Genomic DNA, 16,055 nt, shown 5'->3' with positions numbered 1-16,055 from the left:
TTTGATGGGTCCACAGCAAGAGCTTCCAATCAATGATTTCTCTTTGTTAATTAATTTGTTGGTTGATGGTCATCTTTTCATGTCAAATAGCTGAGTCGACGTGCTCTATGATCAATTGTTGGTACTCACAATTCGTTCGATTTGTAATTTGATCGTCAATGATCAAAGTAGGAGGTCCAGTGATTGGATGGTTATGATCAATCAAGTTGTACAAAAACCAAAGATAAAACTCATGTATCGATATTCAACACTTTCATTCACCATGTTTCGTGTATAATTTATATGAACTTGTATTGGGAGTTCCACGACGAGATATAAGGGTTAGGGTTGCAACCTAGGCGGACTAGCCCAAATTCAACCCTGGCTCAACCTGATTGATAGGCAAGCCTGGGCTGAGTTATGCAGAAAATGAGTTGAGATTGGATTAGAATATCTCAACTCAACCTCAATTTGGGTTGAGCTTGGGTTCAAGGATCGAGCAATCCGACTCAACTTGAACCCGATGCTGCTTTGATTAAGTATGATTTGTCTAAGTATTCCCTCAACGATGGATTTGGAGGTTGTATGTGATTTTATTTACCAGTGGGTTTGTTTTTTTATGTTATATATATTTTTTAAGATATAAAATTTATTTATTAATTAAAATGAAATTAGGGATATTCAACGCGTCAACCTAATCAATCCACCCAAAATTACCTAACTCAGGCAAATCCAACCTCAACCGATTTCAGAAGATCAAGCTTGAGTTGAGTTCGGATTAGTGAGCTCAGGCCCGATAGTCAAATTGAGTTGAGCTTGGGTTGAGGGTTCTACCACTTAGGTTGAGTCTGGATTGAGAGGATTTTTTTTAACATTTTATGATAACGACTTTCTTATTTCTATGTCTTTTTGTTTGGTTGTTGCAAATGTTTTCGCCCATTCATTGCTAGTTTTTCAGGCAACATGTGGTGCAAATACAAACATATGAGGTCCACACCATTGATGCCTCCTGTAAGCATGAAAAATTGTTGCACCATTTAGGACTCAGCCACGTCAGCTTATCATGTTGCCCACTTGTAACTTTTAATAGATCGAAGGTCTATTTAGTATCTGAACCGAGATCCTCATTTGAACCACGTGGACTGTCACTTCGTGACTCAAATGACTTCAATCATTTAAGGTTCATGATTTAGATTAGATTTAAAAATAAAAATAAAAAAGAATAATTTATCAAAACGGTAGAGTTTTCGAAATTAATTCCGAAAACGGTACACTGTAGCAATTAATTTTGAAAACGGTAAATTTACCGTTTTCGGAATTAATATTTTTTACCAAAACAGTAAAAACAGTAAAATATTTTTTTTTAATACCGAAAATACCCTTTTTTTTTGTTTTACATATATATTTACAATTTTAACCTTAAAAAAATGAAAATCCAACTAAAAAGATTCACTCTCTTTCGGTAATCCAACAATCATATGTATTTATAATTTTTTTTTTTTACCGAAATCAATTTTATTTTCGTAATTTCAGTCAAAAAATAAAAAAGGGCGTTTTCGGTATTAAAAAAAATACATTTGACTGTTTTTACCGTTTTGGTAAAAAATATTAATTCCGAAAATGGTAAATTTACCGTTTTCGAAATTAATTGCTACAGTGTACCGTTTTGGTAAATATTCGAAATGTTGTGCATGTTTTGGTAAATCTGCCAATAAAAAAAATGTTTTTTTTTTGCATGATCGAAGTCTTCGAAAATGAACAATCACTGAAATCCCAAATCTAAAATGGGTTGATCAACTATGAAATTTTTATGTTTTTAGAATTCTTAAAATTTTGTGCTCCACATCTGTGACACCCAATCATGTGTTTGGGTGCATGTGGACATGCATCCGTATAAATAGATGGTACTTCCAACCAATATTCACTGCTATTAAATAAAGTGGTCGATTTAGGCCAAATATTATTCATGACTGTGATATGGATCCGAAACTGATCCCACATAATGTGTCACATTTTCTGTCCTAAATTATAGATAACTAATGAACATCGGCACGCTCAGTTAATTGAGATCTCAATGAAAAAATTGATTTATGCTGTTACAATGAATGTGCATCCATTCATGTCTAATGTAATATAATGTCTACATGTGCACATTTTCGATACTTAATACATCATTATTTGCAATAATTCTCATATAACATACAATAATACTTTATATACAAGTCTATAGTACTAAATTAAACAAGGGAATTAAAGAGTATAGTTTTGTTTTTAACAGGAAATCTATATTCATCATCGAGTTACAAGGAAATAGGTAACTGAACCGATTGGCCACACGAATAATGCAATTCCAATGCAAGCACACCACTGCCCCCAATTCATCCTCTCATATCCACTAATAAATCTGTTTAAGAACTCTATCACCACTACTTGTATAATAATAGTAATCACCACCTTCACTAGAACTAAACACTTGTGTTTGATCGCATGGAACTTGTTTTTCTTACTATCCGTCGTAAAGTTGAACTTGTTGAAGACCTGGAACAAAACAAAAGTGTTGAAGATGAAGGCCTTCTTGACCTTGTGAGGTATGTCGAAGATGACATCTCCTTTCAAGTGTAGAATCATTAAAATGGCAAATTGATAGAAAGCTTGGAGTATTATGTTCCACCACATAAGCCTATTTATAAGACGTTGGGTTCGAGGAAGTAGTGTGATTGGGGTCCATGGCTCAGCCTCTAGTGCAAGTATGGTTAGAGCATTAACAATCAAGTTGGTCCACAACAATTGAAATGGATTCAATGGTGAGTCTCCTGAAGCAATAGTAGCCACAAAGCTTATTGTGATGGCGGCAATGTTCATTGTGAGATGGAGTTGGAAGTTCTTTTGGATATTGTTGTATGCCCACCTCCCCAACTTGAAGATATCAAGAATGTAAGCCAACTTATCCTCCAAGATGACAATGTCAGAGCTATCCTTCACTGCTTCACTGCTTCGTCTCCCCATTGAAAGACCTATGTCAGCTTCTTTAAGTGCTGGTGCATCACTTGTGTGGACGCCTGTGAATGCAACTACGTGACCTTTTCTTCTCAAACATTGTATCTGAATAGAAAATAACTTTTTTTTTATAAGTATAAAGTTCTATAAATGAAGAAAAGTTGAGGGGGAGGCTGAGATAGCCCCCAAACAACACGACAAAGAATAGAAAATAAGTTAATCAAATTGGGTTCTAAAACATGAATCAGAAGAAGACCAGTATTTTAGGAAAAACTTATACATTTTTTTTTTTTAAGAGTATAATATATCGAAGAGAGGGTAAAAATACAAGGAGGCCGAGAAAGCCTCACAAGGATCAACAAAAAGAAAAGAAAAAGAAAAATAACAGCATCAGTGATTACAATAAGAGTTCCATCTAACAATCTTTTAAGTTTTCTTAATAAACACATATCGGTCCAACTGAATTGACCTAGGGTCTGGCCATGACTTGACCAATTTGAAAAATATTTGGTCTGATCAACGATCCAACTGACAAACATTGTTTTGAGATTAAAAAATTCCCACTTTGAGAGTCTCTAATGATTATTTGATTATGAAGAGAAAATAATAAATTACCAAGTAAAGCTTGTCTAAAGGGCAAGACGATGCCATCATGCATATGCTGTCCACAATTTCAAGTCTCGCTTCCTCAGAGTAACATTGGAATTCTCCACCATCAAACACCACTGTGTTTGAGACTTCATGGAGGCTTATAATTCCAGTTTCAAGAGCTTTTGCTTTGGTTCCATTAATGTTGTCTTCAGATACAAATAAAATTTTAACTCCTGCAGCAGAGAAAACTTCCATTTCAGGGGTACATGCGCAATTCAGACCCACTAGTCCTAATAAGATCAAGCCCTTTTCTTCAAATTTCAAGGTATCATCAGCAGCACAATTTCCACCATCACCGTCATGGTCGTGATTCTCAGGATCATCGTCATGATTTCCATCTCCTTCATAAAGAATTTCTTCTTTGAGGGTTTGTTGTTTACAAGCAAATGCAATGGGTAGAAATCCATTTGTCTCCATGTCTTCAATGACTTTTCGAAGCACTATCCTTTTATTGTCTGAGATGTCTTTTGCAATCCCATGAATGTCAAAGTACGTGGAGCACATCTCCAATATCGTTGCTGCTGCACCTTTCCAATGAGAACAGACACGACTATGAACCCAATTCTTCTTAATCAATGCCCCACATCGTTTCCTCTCATAACTTGACTCAATGGACTGCAGAATGGTGTGGCTTCCTTTTAATTCCTCCATATTCAAGCCTAACTTCATCTCAGCCCATGAAATGAGTGCTTTTTCTATATTGTTGTTAGGGAATCCAAGATTTTGAATTGAAGCTGGTGTCATTGTGTTTAGGCCCACTCCTTCCAACAGTTCTTCACGAATATTTGGTAATGTCGCCAAGCCCTCTTCATCTACGACTTCTTCTCCAACATAGAATTTTTCAACCTTTAATGCTGATCTCTCAAACATGCTAGTCAAGATAATCACAGTGGCCGAACCGATCATCTCACAAGCTGTTAGATTCTGAGCCTCTGCCTCGTTAAACATCATCCTCTTGGTCCGGTAGAGGAGAGAAAGAGTAACAGACCAATTAAAACTTGCTTGTATCAACGCTAATATTAGACTAGTGGTAAAACATGACCCTTGCAGGCCTGTTTGACAATGGTTCTCTCGATCGCTTTCATCAGCTCAGCAATTGTAATCTTGTCAGGTCTGACCTCGGGGAGTCCATTTTCATTGTCTATGTTGTGTCTCAATTTAAAACGGAGGAACAACACTACAATGGCAATCACCGAGAGAACTAGTGCGGAAATTTCTACCCTATTACTCACGTCTTTGATTTGAGCTTTTATGGGTGTTTCCTTATTGGGGTCACGAGTTAACAAGCTCATCATCTCACCATATCTTGTCTTCACACCCACAGAAGTGACAAGCATGCGGCCGGACCCATCGATCACATTTGTCCAAGAGAAGATAAACGGGTTTTGTCTGCAATCAATTATTGATTCCGAATCCGACACACCCTCTACTTGCAAGGAATCGTCCGTTAACAACAACCCATCAGCTGGAACCTTATCACCCCTCTTTAAAATCACAATATCACCCACGACAACATCAGAAATGGAGATTTGCGTCAGGCTTCCACCTCTAACAACTTCGACAGTGATGTTAGCAGTGTTGTTTGATAACTTCTGTACCTTCTTAGCTCTACACCAGTTTGCAATTGCACTAACAACGACAACAACTACAACCAGAGCAAGAAATATAATGACCCCATCATGCCACCGATGTACATGCCCCACTTCCTCGACCTGAAACACTAGGGACAACGTTGCACATAACAATAGGAGGATATTTGAGTATTCTTTCAGTGGCTCAAGAGCACATTCAAAGAACCCTTTCGCACGAGAGGTGTCATTGTAACTGTAAGTGTTGGTACCGAACAAGGTGCGTTGGTGGAGGACATGTGCTTCGTCACGGATTCCGACATTGGTATCGGTAAGCAGAGCTGAAGCAATCCCTTCTACCTCTCCCAAATTCGAAAGCAAAATTGAGTTCTTCTCCTTGACAATTCTAGGGAGGCTTTCTTGAAGATCATCCTGATGAACGACAGCGATGGTGTCTGACGAGGTGGGGAATGATTCAGTGGTGTCATCGTCAATATGTATGGCAGTGAAAGAATGAGATGATGTAATGGCTCTGCGGCGAGCAAGAGAGGCGTTAGTGGAGACCAACACTTGATGTGCATAAAGCATTAATAAAACAGGACGTAAACGCCGAGCAGGCCGAGTTGTGGGAGTGGGTGAGGGTAAGGGAGAGGGAGGGGGAGAGGAACACATTGTAAGAAAGCTGAATTGGGGAAATTAATGTTGTAATATTTGGATTCAAATCGAAAATTCGAAGAAATCTTCACTGGTTTGAATTGAACCAAATCAGGAAAATTATAAAATTAAAAACTTAGAACCCCAAATCAGAAATATCCTTGATCAATATAGGGAAATTGATGATATCTTAGTCAGGAAGAAAGGGTGAAATATCCTTTGGGTTCAAATCTTCACTGATTCGGAATCAAATAAAAAAAAATTATATAAAATTAAAAACCCTAAAATCAAATCAGGATTGTCAACTTAGCAACCCCAGTCCACCACACACCACAGAAAAATATCCCTTTGGCGGCGGAGTCAAGATTTTGTTTTCGTGGGGGCAAATTACAAATAAATTTTTTTTCTGATTTTCTATGGGCCAAAGCAGTAGAATGTTAAAAAAATTTGTGGGGGCAAATTACAAATAAAAAATTTTTCAAAACTTCTGTGAGGGGGCAAAACAGTAGAATGTTAAAAAACATTTTAAAATTATTAATACCTCCCTATGGATTTTAGAAATTCTTGTGGGGGCAATTGCCCCCCACTGCCCCCACTGTAAATCCGCCCCTGCCTTTGGGGTTCAAATCTTCACTGATTCGGAAACAAATAAAAAATAAAATTACATAAAATTAAAAACCCTAAAACCAAATCAGGATTGTCAACATAGCAACCCCAGTCCACCACAAACCAAACCACAGAAAATCAGATAAATAGTCAATATTTCTTACTAAACCTTAGATCATCATTTTCATGGAAGGTCTGTTGTAAGCTTCCTGCCTATTTCCCTATCTGTGGCGATCTTTCCATTCCACAAGCCCGAAGCTACGTCGCAACCCCACACATAGAAAATCAGAAACCAATAGAGAGAATATATGTCAATCGCTCTATTATTCAACGACATTACCTATTAGGTTTCATGGAAAAACTAAGATTAAAAAAAAAAGAAGCTTGATCATTGATGTTGAAAATGAATGGCTACCAAACTCTTATATTTAAAATTAAAATTTAATGATGAAAATTAACTTTTTTTTTTTCATATTATAAATATTTTTTAAAGTTCTTAGAATTTTATCCTTTATAATCTTGTGATCATGTTTTAAGATGCCAGTAATTGATGCGGTTAGAATCCACTCCACCTTAAGTAACAAATTAACTGCATAAATTTGAATTTTATGATGTGGATTCACACTCGAAAGTTTGCTCAATATCAAACTTGATAAAGTTGAGTTTGTTGGGTTACAAACTTCATAAAGTAAAGTTCTCTTGAGTTATTAGAATTTCAAGGGAGTTTTTTTTTTTTTTTTATCCATTTCATCAGAGGGACCTTGGAGTGCCCTTTTGTTTCAACAGTTATTGATTCAGTCAAAAGAGAGTTCAATAATAAAAAATAAAAATAAAAAGGTAAAATTGCTTAAACGACACTGAAAGAGGGATTTCTTTCTAAATAGTTCCTAAATTTTGAGTGGTAACTTGACTTAATAGTCCATTTAGTAAGCTTTTTATTCTTTAATGGCCTCTCATTATTTGTGAGTTCACCACATTTTATTTATTGTTGAATTCAACACTTTTTATTTATTTTCAAGTTCACCACTTTTTATTGTCGAGTTCTACATTTTTATTTGTTGAATTTGACAATTTTTAAAAAATGTCGAACCCTACAATAAAAGTGGTGAACTCAATACAGGTAAAACCCACCCATTTTTGTTTTTCAAGTTTTATTTTTATTACTAAAATACATTGAAAGATTCACCCAAAACTTGAGATAACAACTTGTTTAGATAATTTCAAACCAAAAGAACCGTTCTTGATTGATTTTCAACTAAAAATAAAGGGAAAAAAAGTGAAAAAAGGACTTCAAAATGACTTCTTCTTCCTTCTTAAATCATTTCCAATGGAAATAGAGTCTCCGAAACTCAATTGAGATGCCAAAAATCCAATTTGGCTGAAAACAGAATGCCAAACAGTTAGGTCATTCAATCGTGAGAAATATGGGATACGGTGGGATTGATAACTAGCATATTTGAGTCCAAGGATGTATGCTCAATTAATTGAGACCTCAATGCAAAAATTGATTCGTGCTGTTAATATGAATGTGCATGAACTCATGTCTAATGTATCATAAAGTTTACATTTGCACATTTCCGACACTTAATACATCATCATTTGCAAGAAAAGTACTTACATTTTGAACATTTAAGCAATAATTCTCATATAAAATGAAAAACATGGACATATAATACTAATTTAAACAAGGAATTTAAAGAGTAATAGTTTCGTCATTAACAGCAAATCTCTATTCACCATCGAGTTACCAGAAAATGAGTAACCGAACCAATTGGCCACATGGATAATGCAATTCCAATGCAAGCACACCACTGCCCCCAATTCATCCTCTCATATCCACTAATAAATCTGTTTAAGAACTCTATCACCACTACTTGTATAATAATGGTAATCACCACCTTCACTAGAACTAAACACTTGTGTTTGATCGCATGGAACGTGTTTTTCTTACTCTCCATCGTAAAGTTGAAGTTATTGAAGACCTGGAACAAAACAAAAGTGTTGAAAATGAAGGTCTTCATGACCTTCTGATGAGGTATGTCAAAGATGACATCTCCTTTCAAATGTAGAAACATTAAAATGGCAAATTGATAGAAAGCTTGGAATATTATGTTCCTCCACATAAGCTTAGTTATAAGAGGTTGGGTTCGAGGCAGTAGTGTGATTTTGGCTCCATGGCTCAGCCTCTAGTGCAAGTATGGTTAGAGCATCAACAATCAAGTTGGTCCACAGCAATTGAAATGGATTTAATGGTGAGTCTCCTGAAGCAATTGTAGCCACAAAGCTTATTGTGATGGCTGCGATGTTCATTGTGAGATGAAGTTGGAAGTTCTTTTGGATATTGTTGTATGCCCACCTCCCCAACTTGAAGATGTCATGAATGTAAGACAACTTATCCTCCAAGATGACAACGTCAGAGTTCTCTTTGGCTGATTCACTGCTTCGCGTTCTCATTGAAAGGCCTATGTCAGCTTCTTTAAGTGCGGGTGCGTCACTTGTGTGGATGCCTGTGAATGCAACTACGTGACCTTTTTCTTTCAAACATTGTATCTGAATAGAAAATAACTTAATCAAATTGGATTCTAAAACATGAACCATAAGAAGACCAGTATTTTAGGAAAAACTTATATTTTTAAAGTTTTCTTAATAAACACATATCAGTCCAACTGAATTGAACTAGCTAGGGTCTGGCCATGACTTGACCAATTTGACAAATATTTGGTCTGATCAATGGTTTGGTTTTTAAAACATTGTTTTGAGATTAAAAAATTCTCACTTTGAGAGTCTCTAATTGTTATTTGATTATCAAGAGAAAATTATAAATTACCAAGTAAAGCTTATCTAAAGGGCGAGACGCTGCCATCATGCGTATGTTGTCCACAATTTCAAGTCTCTCTTCCTCAGAGTAATATTGGAATTCTCCACCATCAAACACCACTGTGTTTGAGACTTCATGGAGGCTTATAATTCCAGTTTCAAGAGCTTTTGCTTTGGTTGCATTTATGTTGTCTTCAGATACAAATATAATTTTAACTCCCACAGCAGCAAAAACTTCCATTTCAGGGGTACATGCGCACTTCAGACCCACTAGTCCTAGCAAGATCAAGCCCTTTTCTTCAAGTTTCAAGGTATCATCATCAGCACCATTTCCACCATCACTGTCATTGTCATCATTCTCGGGATCATCGTCATGATTTCCATCTCCTTCATAAAGAATTTATTCTTTGTGGGTTTGTTGTTTACAAGCAAATGCAATGGATAGAAATCCATTGGTCTCCATGTCTTCAATAACTTTCTGAAGCACTATCCTTTTATTGTTTGTCATGTCTTTTGCAATCCCATCAATGTCAAAGTACATGGAGCACATCTCCAATATTGTTGCTGCCGCACCTTTCCAATGAGAACAGACACTACTATCAACCCAATTCTTCTTAATCAATGCTCCACATCGTTTCCTCTCATAACTTGACTCGATGGACCGCAGAATGGTGTGGCTTCCTTTTAATTCCTCCATATTCAAGCCTAATTTCATCTCAGCCCATGAAATGAGTGCTTTTTCTGTATGCTATTGGGGAATCCAGGATTTTGAATTGAAGCTGGTGTCATTGTGTTTAGGCTTACTCCTTCCAGCAGTTCTTCACAAATATTTGGTAATGTCGCCAAGCCCTCTTCCTCTACGACTTCTTCTCCAACATAGAATTTTTCAACCTTTAATGCTGGTCTCTCAAACATGCTAGTCAAGATGATCACAGTGGCCGAACCAATCGTCTCACAAGCCGATAGATTCTGAACCTCTGCCTCGTGAAACATCATCCACTTGGTCCGGTATAGGAGAGAGAGTAACAGACCAAGGAAAACTTGCTTGTAAAAATATTAGACTAGTGGTAAACATATGAACCTTGCAGGCCTGTTTGAAAATGGTTCTCTTGATCTCTTTCCTCAGCTCAGCAATTGTATTCTTGTCAGGTCGGACCTCGGGGAGTCCTTTTCATCATCTATTTTGTGTCTCAATAAAAAAGGGAGGAACAACACAACATTGGCAATCACCAAGAGAACTAGGGCGAAAATTTCTACCCAATAACTCACGTCTTTGATTTGAGCTTTTATGGGTGTTTCCTCATCAGGGTCACCAGTTAACAAGCTCATCATCTCACCATATCTTGTCTTCACACCCACAGAAGTGACAAGCATGCAACCGGACCCATCGATCACATTTGTCCAAGAGAAGATAAACGAGTTGTCTTTGCAATCAATTCTTGATTCCAAATCCGACACACCCTTCACTTGCAAGGAATCGTCCGTTAACAACAACCCATCAGCTGGAACCTTATTAATTCATAGGGTGCTTTTATAATTACACATCCTTCATTTCCATCGAAAATTATTAATCCAAGATTAAATTCTTTTAATGTTGATTTCCAATTTTGGTGACTTGTATGACATTATTATTTTTAATTTGAAATTTGTGAGCTTTTAGAAATAAAAATTATTATTTATAAATTAAAATTTTGAATATTACTTATTATTTAAAAATGAATTGTATTTTAATTTTATAAAAAATAATATATTTTATCATATTTGATAAGAAATAGGCATTTGAAACATGCAAATAATGTATATTATGATTGTAAGGGTAAAAAAGAATGATTGTAAGAGTAAAAAAGACAATTTACCAGTTTTAGTAATGTGTAACAAAAATGATTCAGCATCTAAACAAACAACTTTTTCAGTACTTAAATTCAGCACTTATAAGTTTCAGCACTTAATGCTATTCAATACTTATTTTTTTTCGGTTTAACAAATTGCACCTTCGTAAACCTTTTATTCCTTAATAGCCTCTCATTATTTGTGAGCTCACCACTTTTTATTCATTGTTGAACTCACTACGTTTATTATCGATCTCACCACTTCTATTTATTGTCAAACTCACCACTTCTTCTTTTTTTTTCGAGTTCACCACTTTTTATTGTCAAGTTATACATTTTTTTATTGTTGAATTTGACAATTTTTAAAAATCGTCGAACCCTACAATAAAAGTGGTGAACTCGATACTGGTAAAACTCACTCATTTTCGTTTTTCGAGTTTTTTCCGACTAAAATACATTGAAAGGTCAACCCAAAACTTAAGATAATGACTTGTTTAGATGATTTCAAACCAAAACAACCATTCTTGATTGATTTTCATCTAAAAATGAAGCAAAACAAAAAAAAGTGAAATAAAAAAAAAAAAAACCCATGAAAATGACTTCTTCTTCCTTCTTAAATCCTTTCCGACAGAAATAGAATCTCCAAAACTCGATTGAGATGCCAAGAATCTAATTTTGCTGAAAACAGTATGCGAAACAGTTAGGGCATTCAATCGTGAGAAATATGGGAAACGGTGTTCAGGGATTGATAACTAACATATTTGAGTCCAAGTAGGTATGCTCAATTAATTGAGACCTCAATGTGAAAATTGATTTGTGCTGTTAATATGAATGTGCATGCATTCATGTCTAATGTATCATAATGTTTACATGTGCACATTTCCGACACTTAATACATCATCATTTGCAAGAAAAGTACTTACATTTTGAACATTTAAGCGATAATTCTCATATAAAATGAAAAACATGGACATATAATACTAAATTAAACAAGGAATTAAAGAGTAATAGTTCCATCGTTAACAGCAAATCTATATTCACCATCGAGTTACCAGAAAATGAGTAACCGAACCGATTGGCCACATGGACAACGCAATTCCAATGCAAGTACACCACTGCCCCCAATTCATCCTCTCATATCCATCAATAAATCTGTTAAATAATTCTATCACCACAACCTGCATAATAATAGCAATTGCCGCTTTCAGAAGAACTATACACTTGTGTTTGATCACATGGAACGTGTTTTTCTTGCTCTCCATTGTAAAGTTTAACTCGTTGAAGATCTGGAACAGAACAAAAGTGTTGAAAATGAAGGTCTTCATAACCTTCTGATGAGGTATGTCAAAGATGAAATCTCCTTTCAAGTGTAGAATCATTAAAATGGCAAATTGATAGAAAGCTTGGAGCATTATGTTCCACCACATAAGCCTATTTATAAGAGGTTGGGTTCGAGGAAGTAGTGAGATTTGGGTCCATGGCTCAGCCTCTAGTGCAAGTATGGTTAGAGCATCAACAATCAAATTGGTCCACAACAATTGAAATGGATTTAATGGTGAGTCTCCTGAAGCAATTGTAGCCACAAAGCTTATTGTGATGGCAGCAACGTTCATTGTGAGATGGAGTTGGAAGTTCTTTTGGATATTGTTGTATGCCCACCTCCCCAACTTGAAGATATCAAGAATGTAAGCCAACTTATCCTCCAAGATGACAATGTCAGAGTTATCCTTCGCTGCTTCACTGCTTCGTCTCCCCATTGAAAGCCCTATGTCAGCTTCTTTAAGTGCTGGTGCGTCACTTGTGTGGACGCCTGTGTATGCAACTACATGACCTTTTCTTTTCAAACAATGTATCTGAATAGAAAATAACTTAATCAAATTGGGTTCTAAAACATGAACCATAAGAAGACCTGTATTTTTGGAAAAACTTACATACTTTTTTAAGTTTTCTTAATAAACACATATCTGTCCAACTGAATTGAACTAGGGTCTGGCCATGACACGACCAATTTGACAAATATTTGGTCTGATCAACGGTTTGGTTTTTAAAACATTGTTTCGAGATTAAAAAATTCCCACTTTGAGAGTCTCTAATGGTTATTTGATTATGAAGAGAAAATTATAAATTACCAAGTAAAGCTTGCCTAAAGGGCGAGACGATGCCATCATGCGAATGTCGTCCACAATTTTAAGTCTCTCTTCCTCAGAGTAATATTGGAATTCTCCACCATCAAACACCTCTGTGTTTGAGACTTCATGGAGGTTTATAATTCCAGTTTCAAGAGCTTTTGCTTTGGTTCCATTAATGTTGTCCTCAGATACAAATATAATTTTAACTCCCACATCAGCAAAAACTTCCATTTCAGGGGTACATGCGCACTTCAGAACCACTAGTCCTAGCAAGATCAAGCCCTTTTCTTCAAGTTTCAAGGTATCATCATCAGCACCATTTCCACCATCACTGTCATTGTCATCATTCTCGGGATCATCGTCATGATTTCCATCTCCTTCATAAAGAATTTCTTCTTTGTGGGTTTGTTGTTTACAAGCAAATGCAATGCATAGAAATCCATTTTTCTCCATGTCTTCAATAACTTTCCAAAGCACTGTCCTTTTATTTTCTGTGATGTCTTTTGCAATCCCATCAACGTCAAAGTACGTGGAGCACATCTCTAATATCGTTGCTGCCGCACCTTTCCAATGAGAACAGACACTATTATCAACCCAATTCTTCTTAATCAATGCTCCACATCGTTTCCTCTCATAATTTGACTCGATGGACCGCAGAATGGTGTGGCTTCCTTTTAATTCCTCCATATTCAAGCCTAACTTCATCTCAGCCCATGAAATGAGTGCTTTTTCTATATTGTTGTTAGGGAATCCAGGATTTTGAATTGAAGCTGGTGTCATTGTGTTTAGGCCGACTCCTTCCAGCAGTTCTTCACGAATATTTGGTAATGTCACCAAGTCCTCTTCATCTACGACTTCTTCTCCGACATAGAATTTTTCAACCTTTAATGCTGATCTCTCAAACATGTTAGTCAAGATGATCACAGTGGCCGAACCGATCGTCTCACAAGCTGTTAGATTCTGAACCTCTGCCTTGTGAAACATCATCCTCTTGGTCTGGTAGAGGAGAGAAAGAGTAACAGACCAAGGAAAACTTGCTTGTATCACCACTAGTATTAGACTAGTGGTAACAATATAAACCTTGCAGGCCTGTTTGAAAATGGTTATCTCCACTTTCATCAGCTCAGCAATTGTATTCCTGTCAGGTCGGACCTCAGGGAGTCCATTTTCGTCATCTATTTTGTGTCTCAATAAAAAACGGAGGAACAACACTACAATGGCAATCACCGAGAGAACTAGTGATAAAATTTCTACCCTGTAACTCACATCTTCGATTTGAGCTTGTATGGGTGTTTCCTCATTGGGGTCACGAGTTAACAAGCTCATCATCTCACCATATCTTGTCTTCACACCCACAGAAGTGACAAGCATGCAGCCGGACCCATCGATCACATTTGTCCAAGAGAAGATAAACGGGTTGTGTTTGCAATCAATTCTTGATTCCGAATCCGACACACCCTCTACTTGCAAGGAATCATCTGTAAACAACAACCCATCAGCTGGAACCTTATCACCCATCTTTAAAATCACAATATCCCCCACGACAACATCAGAAATGGAGATTTGCATTGGGCTTCCACCTCTAACAGCTTCGACAGTGATGTCAGCAGTGTTGTTTGATAACTTCTGTACCTTCTTAGCTCTATACCAGTTTACAATTGCACTAATGACGACAAAAACTACAACGAGAGCAAGAAATATAATGACCCGGCCATACCACCGATGTACATGCCCCAGTTCCTCGATCTGAAACACTAGGGACAATGTTGCACATAACAAGAGGAGGATATTTGAGTGATCTTTCAGTGGCTCAAGAGCACATTCGAAGAACCCTTTAGCACGAGAGGTGTTATTGTAAAAGTAAGTGTTGGTACCGAACAAGGTGCGTTGGTGGAGGACTTGTGCTTCGTCATGGATTCCAACATTGGTATCGGTAAGCAGAGCTGAAGCAATCCCTTCTACCCCTCCCAAATTCGAAAGCAAAATTGAGTTCTTCTCCTTGACAATTCTAGGGAGGCTTTCTCGAAGATCATCCTGATGAACGTCAGCGATGGTTTTTGACGAGGTGGGGAACGATTCGGTGGTGTCATTGTCAATTTGTATGGCGGTGAAAGATTGAGATGATGTAATGGCTCTGCGGCGAGTAAGAGAGGCGTAAGCGGAGACCAACACTTGATGTGCATAAAGCATTAATAAAACAGGACGTAATCGCCGAGCAGGCTGAGTTGTCGGAGTGGGAGTGGGTGAGGGTAGGGAGAGGGAGACGGAGAGGGAGAGGGAGAGGAACACATTGTAAGAAAGCTGAATTGGTGAAATTAATGTTGTAATATTTGGATTCAAATAGAAAATTCAAAGAAATCTTCACTGGCTTGAATTGAACCAAATCAGGAAAATTATAAAATTAAGAACTTAGACCCCAAATCAGGATTGCTAACTTAGCAACAAAGGGAAAACACAAAGCAACAAAACCTCAAGAAAAGATTGAAGCCAAACCCAAACACAGAAAATCAGAGAGAGAGATAGAGAGAGATTCTTAGTAAAGTTTACAATGGTACTGTTCTAAGCTTGCTGGCCACATCTCTTCACTTTTGTAATTCCCGCCAACTGTAAAGTTTTGAGTTTTAACTGATTTAAAGAGTTTGATTCGTCCTACACGAGATGGAAAGGACGAATGAAATCAGTTTGTGGGGGTCCGCAACAAGGTGAGATGATCTTAGTGACTAGAGCGTGGAACACGAAAACGCCTAATTGAAAATATCTTAAGGTGCAGAGCTCCCCCAAAACGTTATGTATTGAGTTATATATAATATATTCAAATATCAATT

General features: G+C 36.8%; 4 protein-coding genes across 4 annotated transcripts; all 4 read right to left on the bottom strand.

The window, feature by feature from the left end:
- Nucleotides 1–2,174: 2,174 nt before the first annotated feature.
- On the bottom strand, nt 2,175–4,584 carry LOC147387102 (calcium-transporting ATPase 12, plasma membrane-type-like). The gene is made up of 2 exons (XM_086421815.1): nt 3,592–4,584; nt 2,175–3,081 (listed from the first exon to the last, which is right to left on the bottom strand). The coding sequence occupies exons 1-2, from the start codon at nt 4,576–4,578 to the stop codon at nt 2,272–2,274; spliced, it is 1,797 nt and encodes a 598-aa protein (XP_086277941.1). The 5' UTR covers nt 4,579–4,584; the 3' UTR covers nt 2,175–2,271.
- A 62-nt stretch (nt 4,585–4,646) lies between these two features.
- On the bottom strand, nt 4,647–5,867 carry LOC147387101 (putative calcium-transporting ATPase 13, plasma membrane-type). The gene has a single exon (XM_086421493.1). It carries the CDS (start codon nt 5,865–5,867, stop codon nt 4,647–4,649), a length of 1,221 nt encoding a protein of 406 aa, XP_086277619.1.
- A 2,103-nt stretch (nt 5,868–7,970) lies between these two features.
- Nucleotides 7,971–10,031, bottom strand: LOC147387100 (putative calcium-transporting ATPase 13, plasma membrane-type). Its single transcript, XM_086421266.1, has 2 exons — nt 9,283–10,031; nt 7,971–9,005 (listed from the first exon to the last, which is right to left on the bottom strand). The coding sequence occupies exons 1-2, from the start codon at nt 9,511–9,513 to the stop codon at nt 8,583–8,585; spliced, it is 654 nt and encodes a 217-aa protein (XP_086277392.1). The 5' UTR covers nt 9,514–10,031; the 3' UTR covers nt 7,971–8,582.
- Nucleotides 10,032–11,923: 1,892 nt separating this feature from the next.
- Nucleotides 11,924–15,772, bottom strand: LOC147387099 (calcium-transporting ATPase 12, plasma membrane-type-like). The gene is made up of 2 exons (XM_086420557.1): nt 13,231–15,772; nt 11,924–12,954 (listed from the first exon to the last, which is right to left on the bottom strand). Exons 1-2 carry the CDS (start codon nt 15,418–15,420, stop codon nt 12,139–12,141), a joined length of 3,006 nt encoding a protein of 1,001 aa, XP_086276683.1. The 5' UTR covers nt 15,421–15,772; the 3' UTR covers nt 11,924–12,138.
- Nucleotides 15,773–16,055: the final 283 nt, after the last annotated feature.

This window comes from Akebia trifoliata, chromosome 13, assembly GCF_017979445.1.
Source record: "Akebia trifoliata isolate Shusen 1 chromosome 13, ASM1797944v1, whole genome shotgun sequence".
NCBI classification, from domain to species: Eukaryota; Viridiplantae; Streptophyta; class Magnoliopsida; order Ranunculales; family Lardizabalaceae; genus Akebia; species Akebia trifoliata.
Note: the sequence above shows the minus strand (reverse complement) of the source record. Positions and strands in the feature narration are given on the sequence as shown.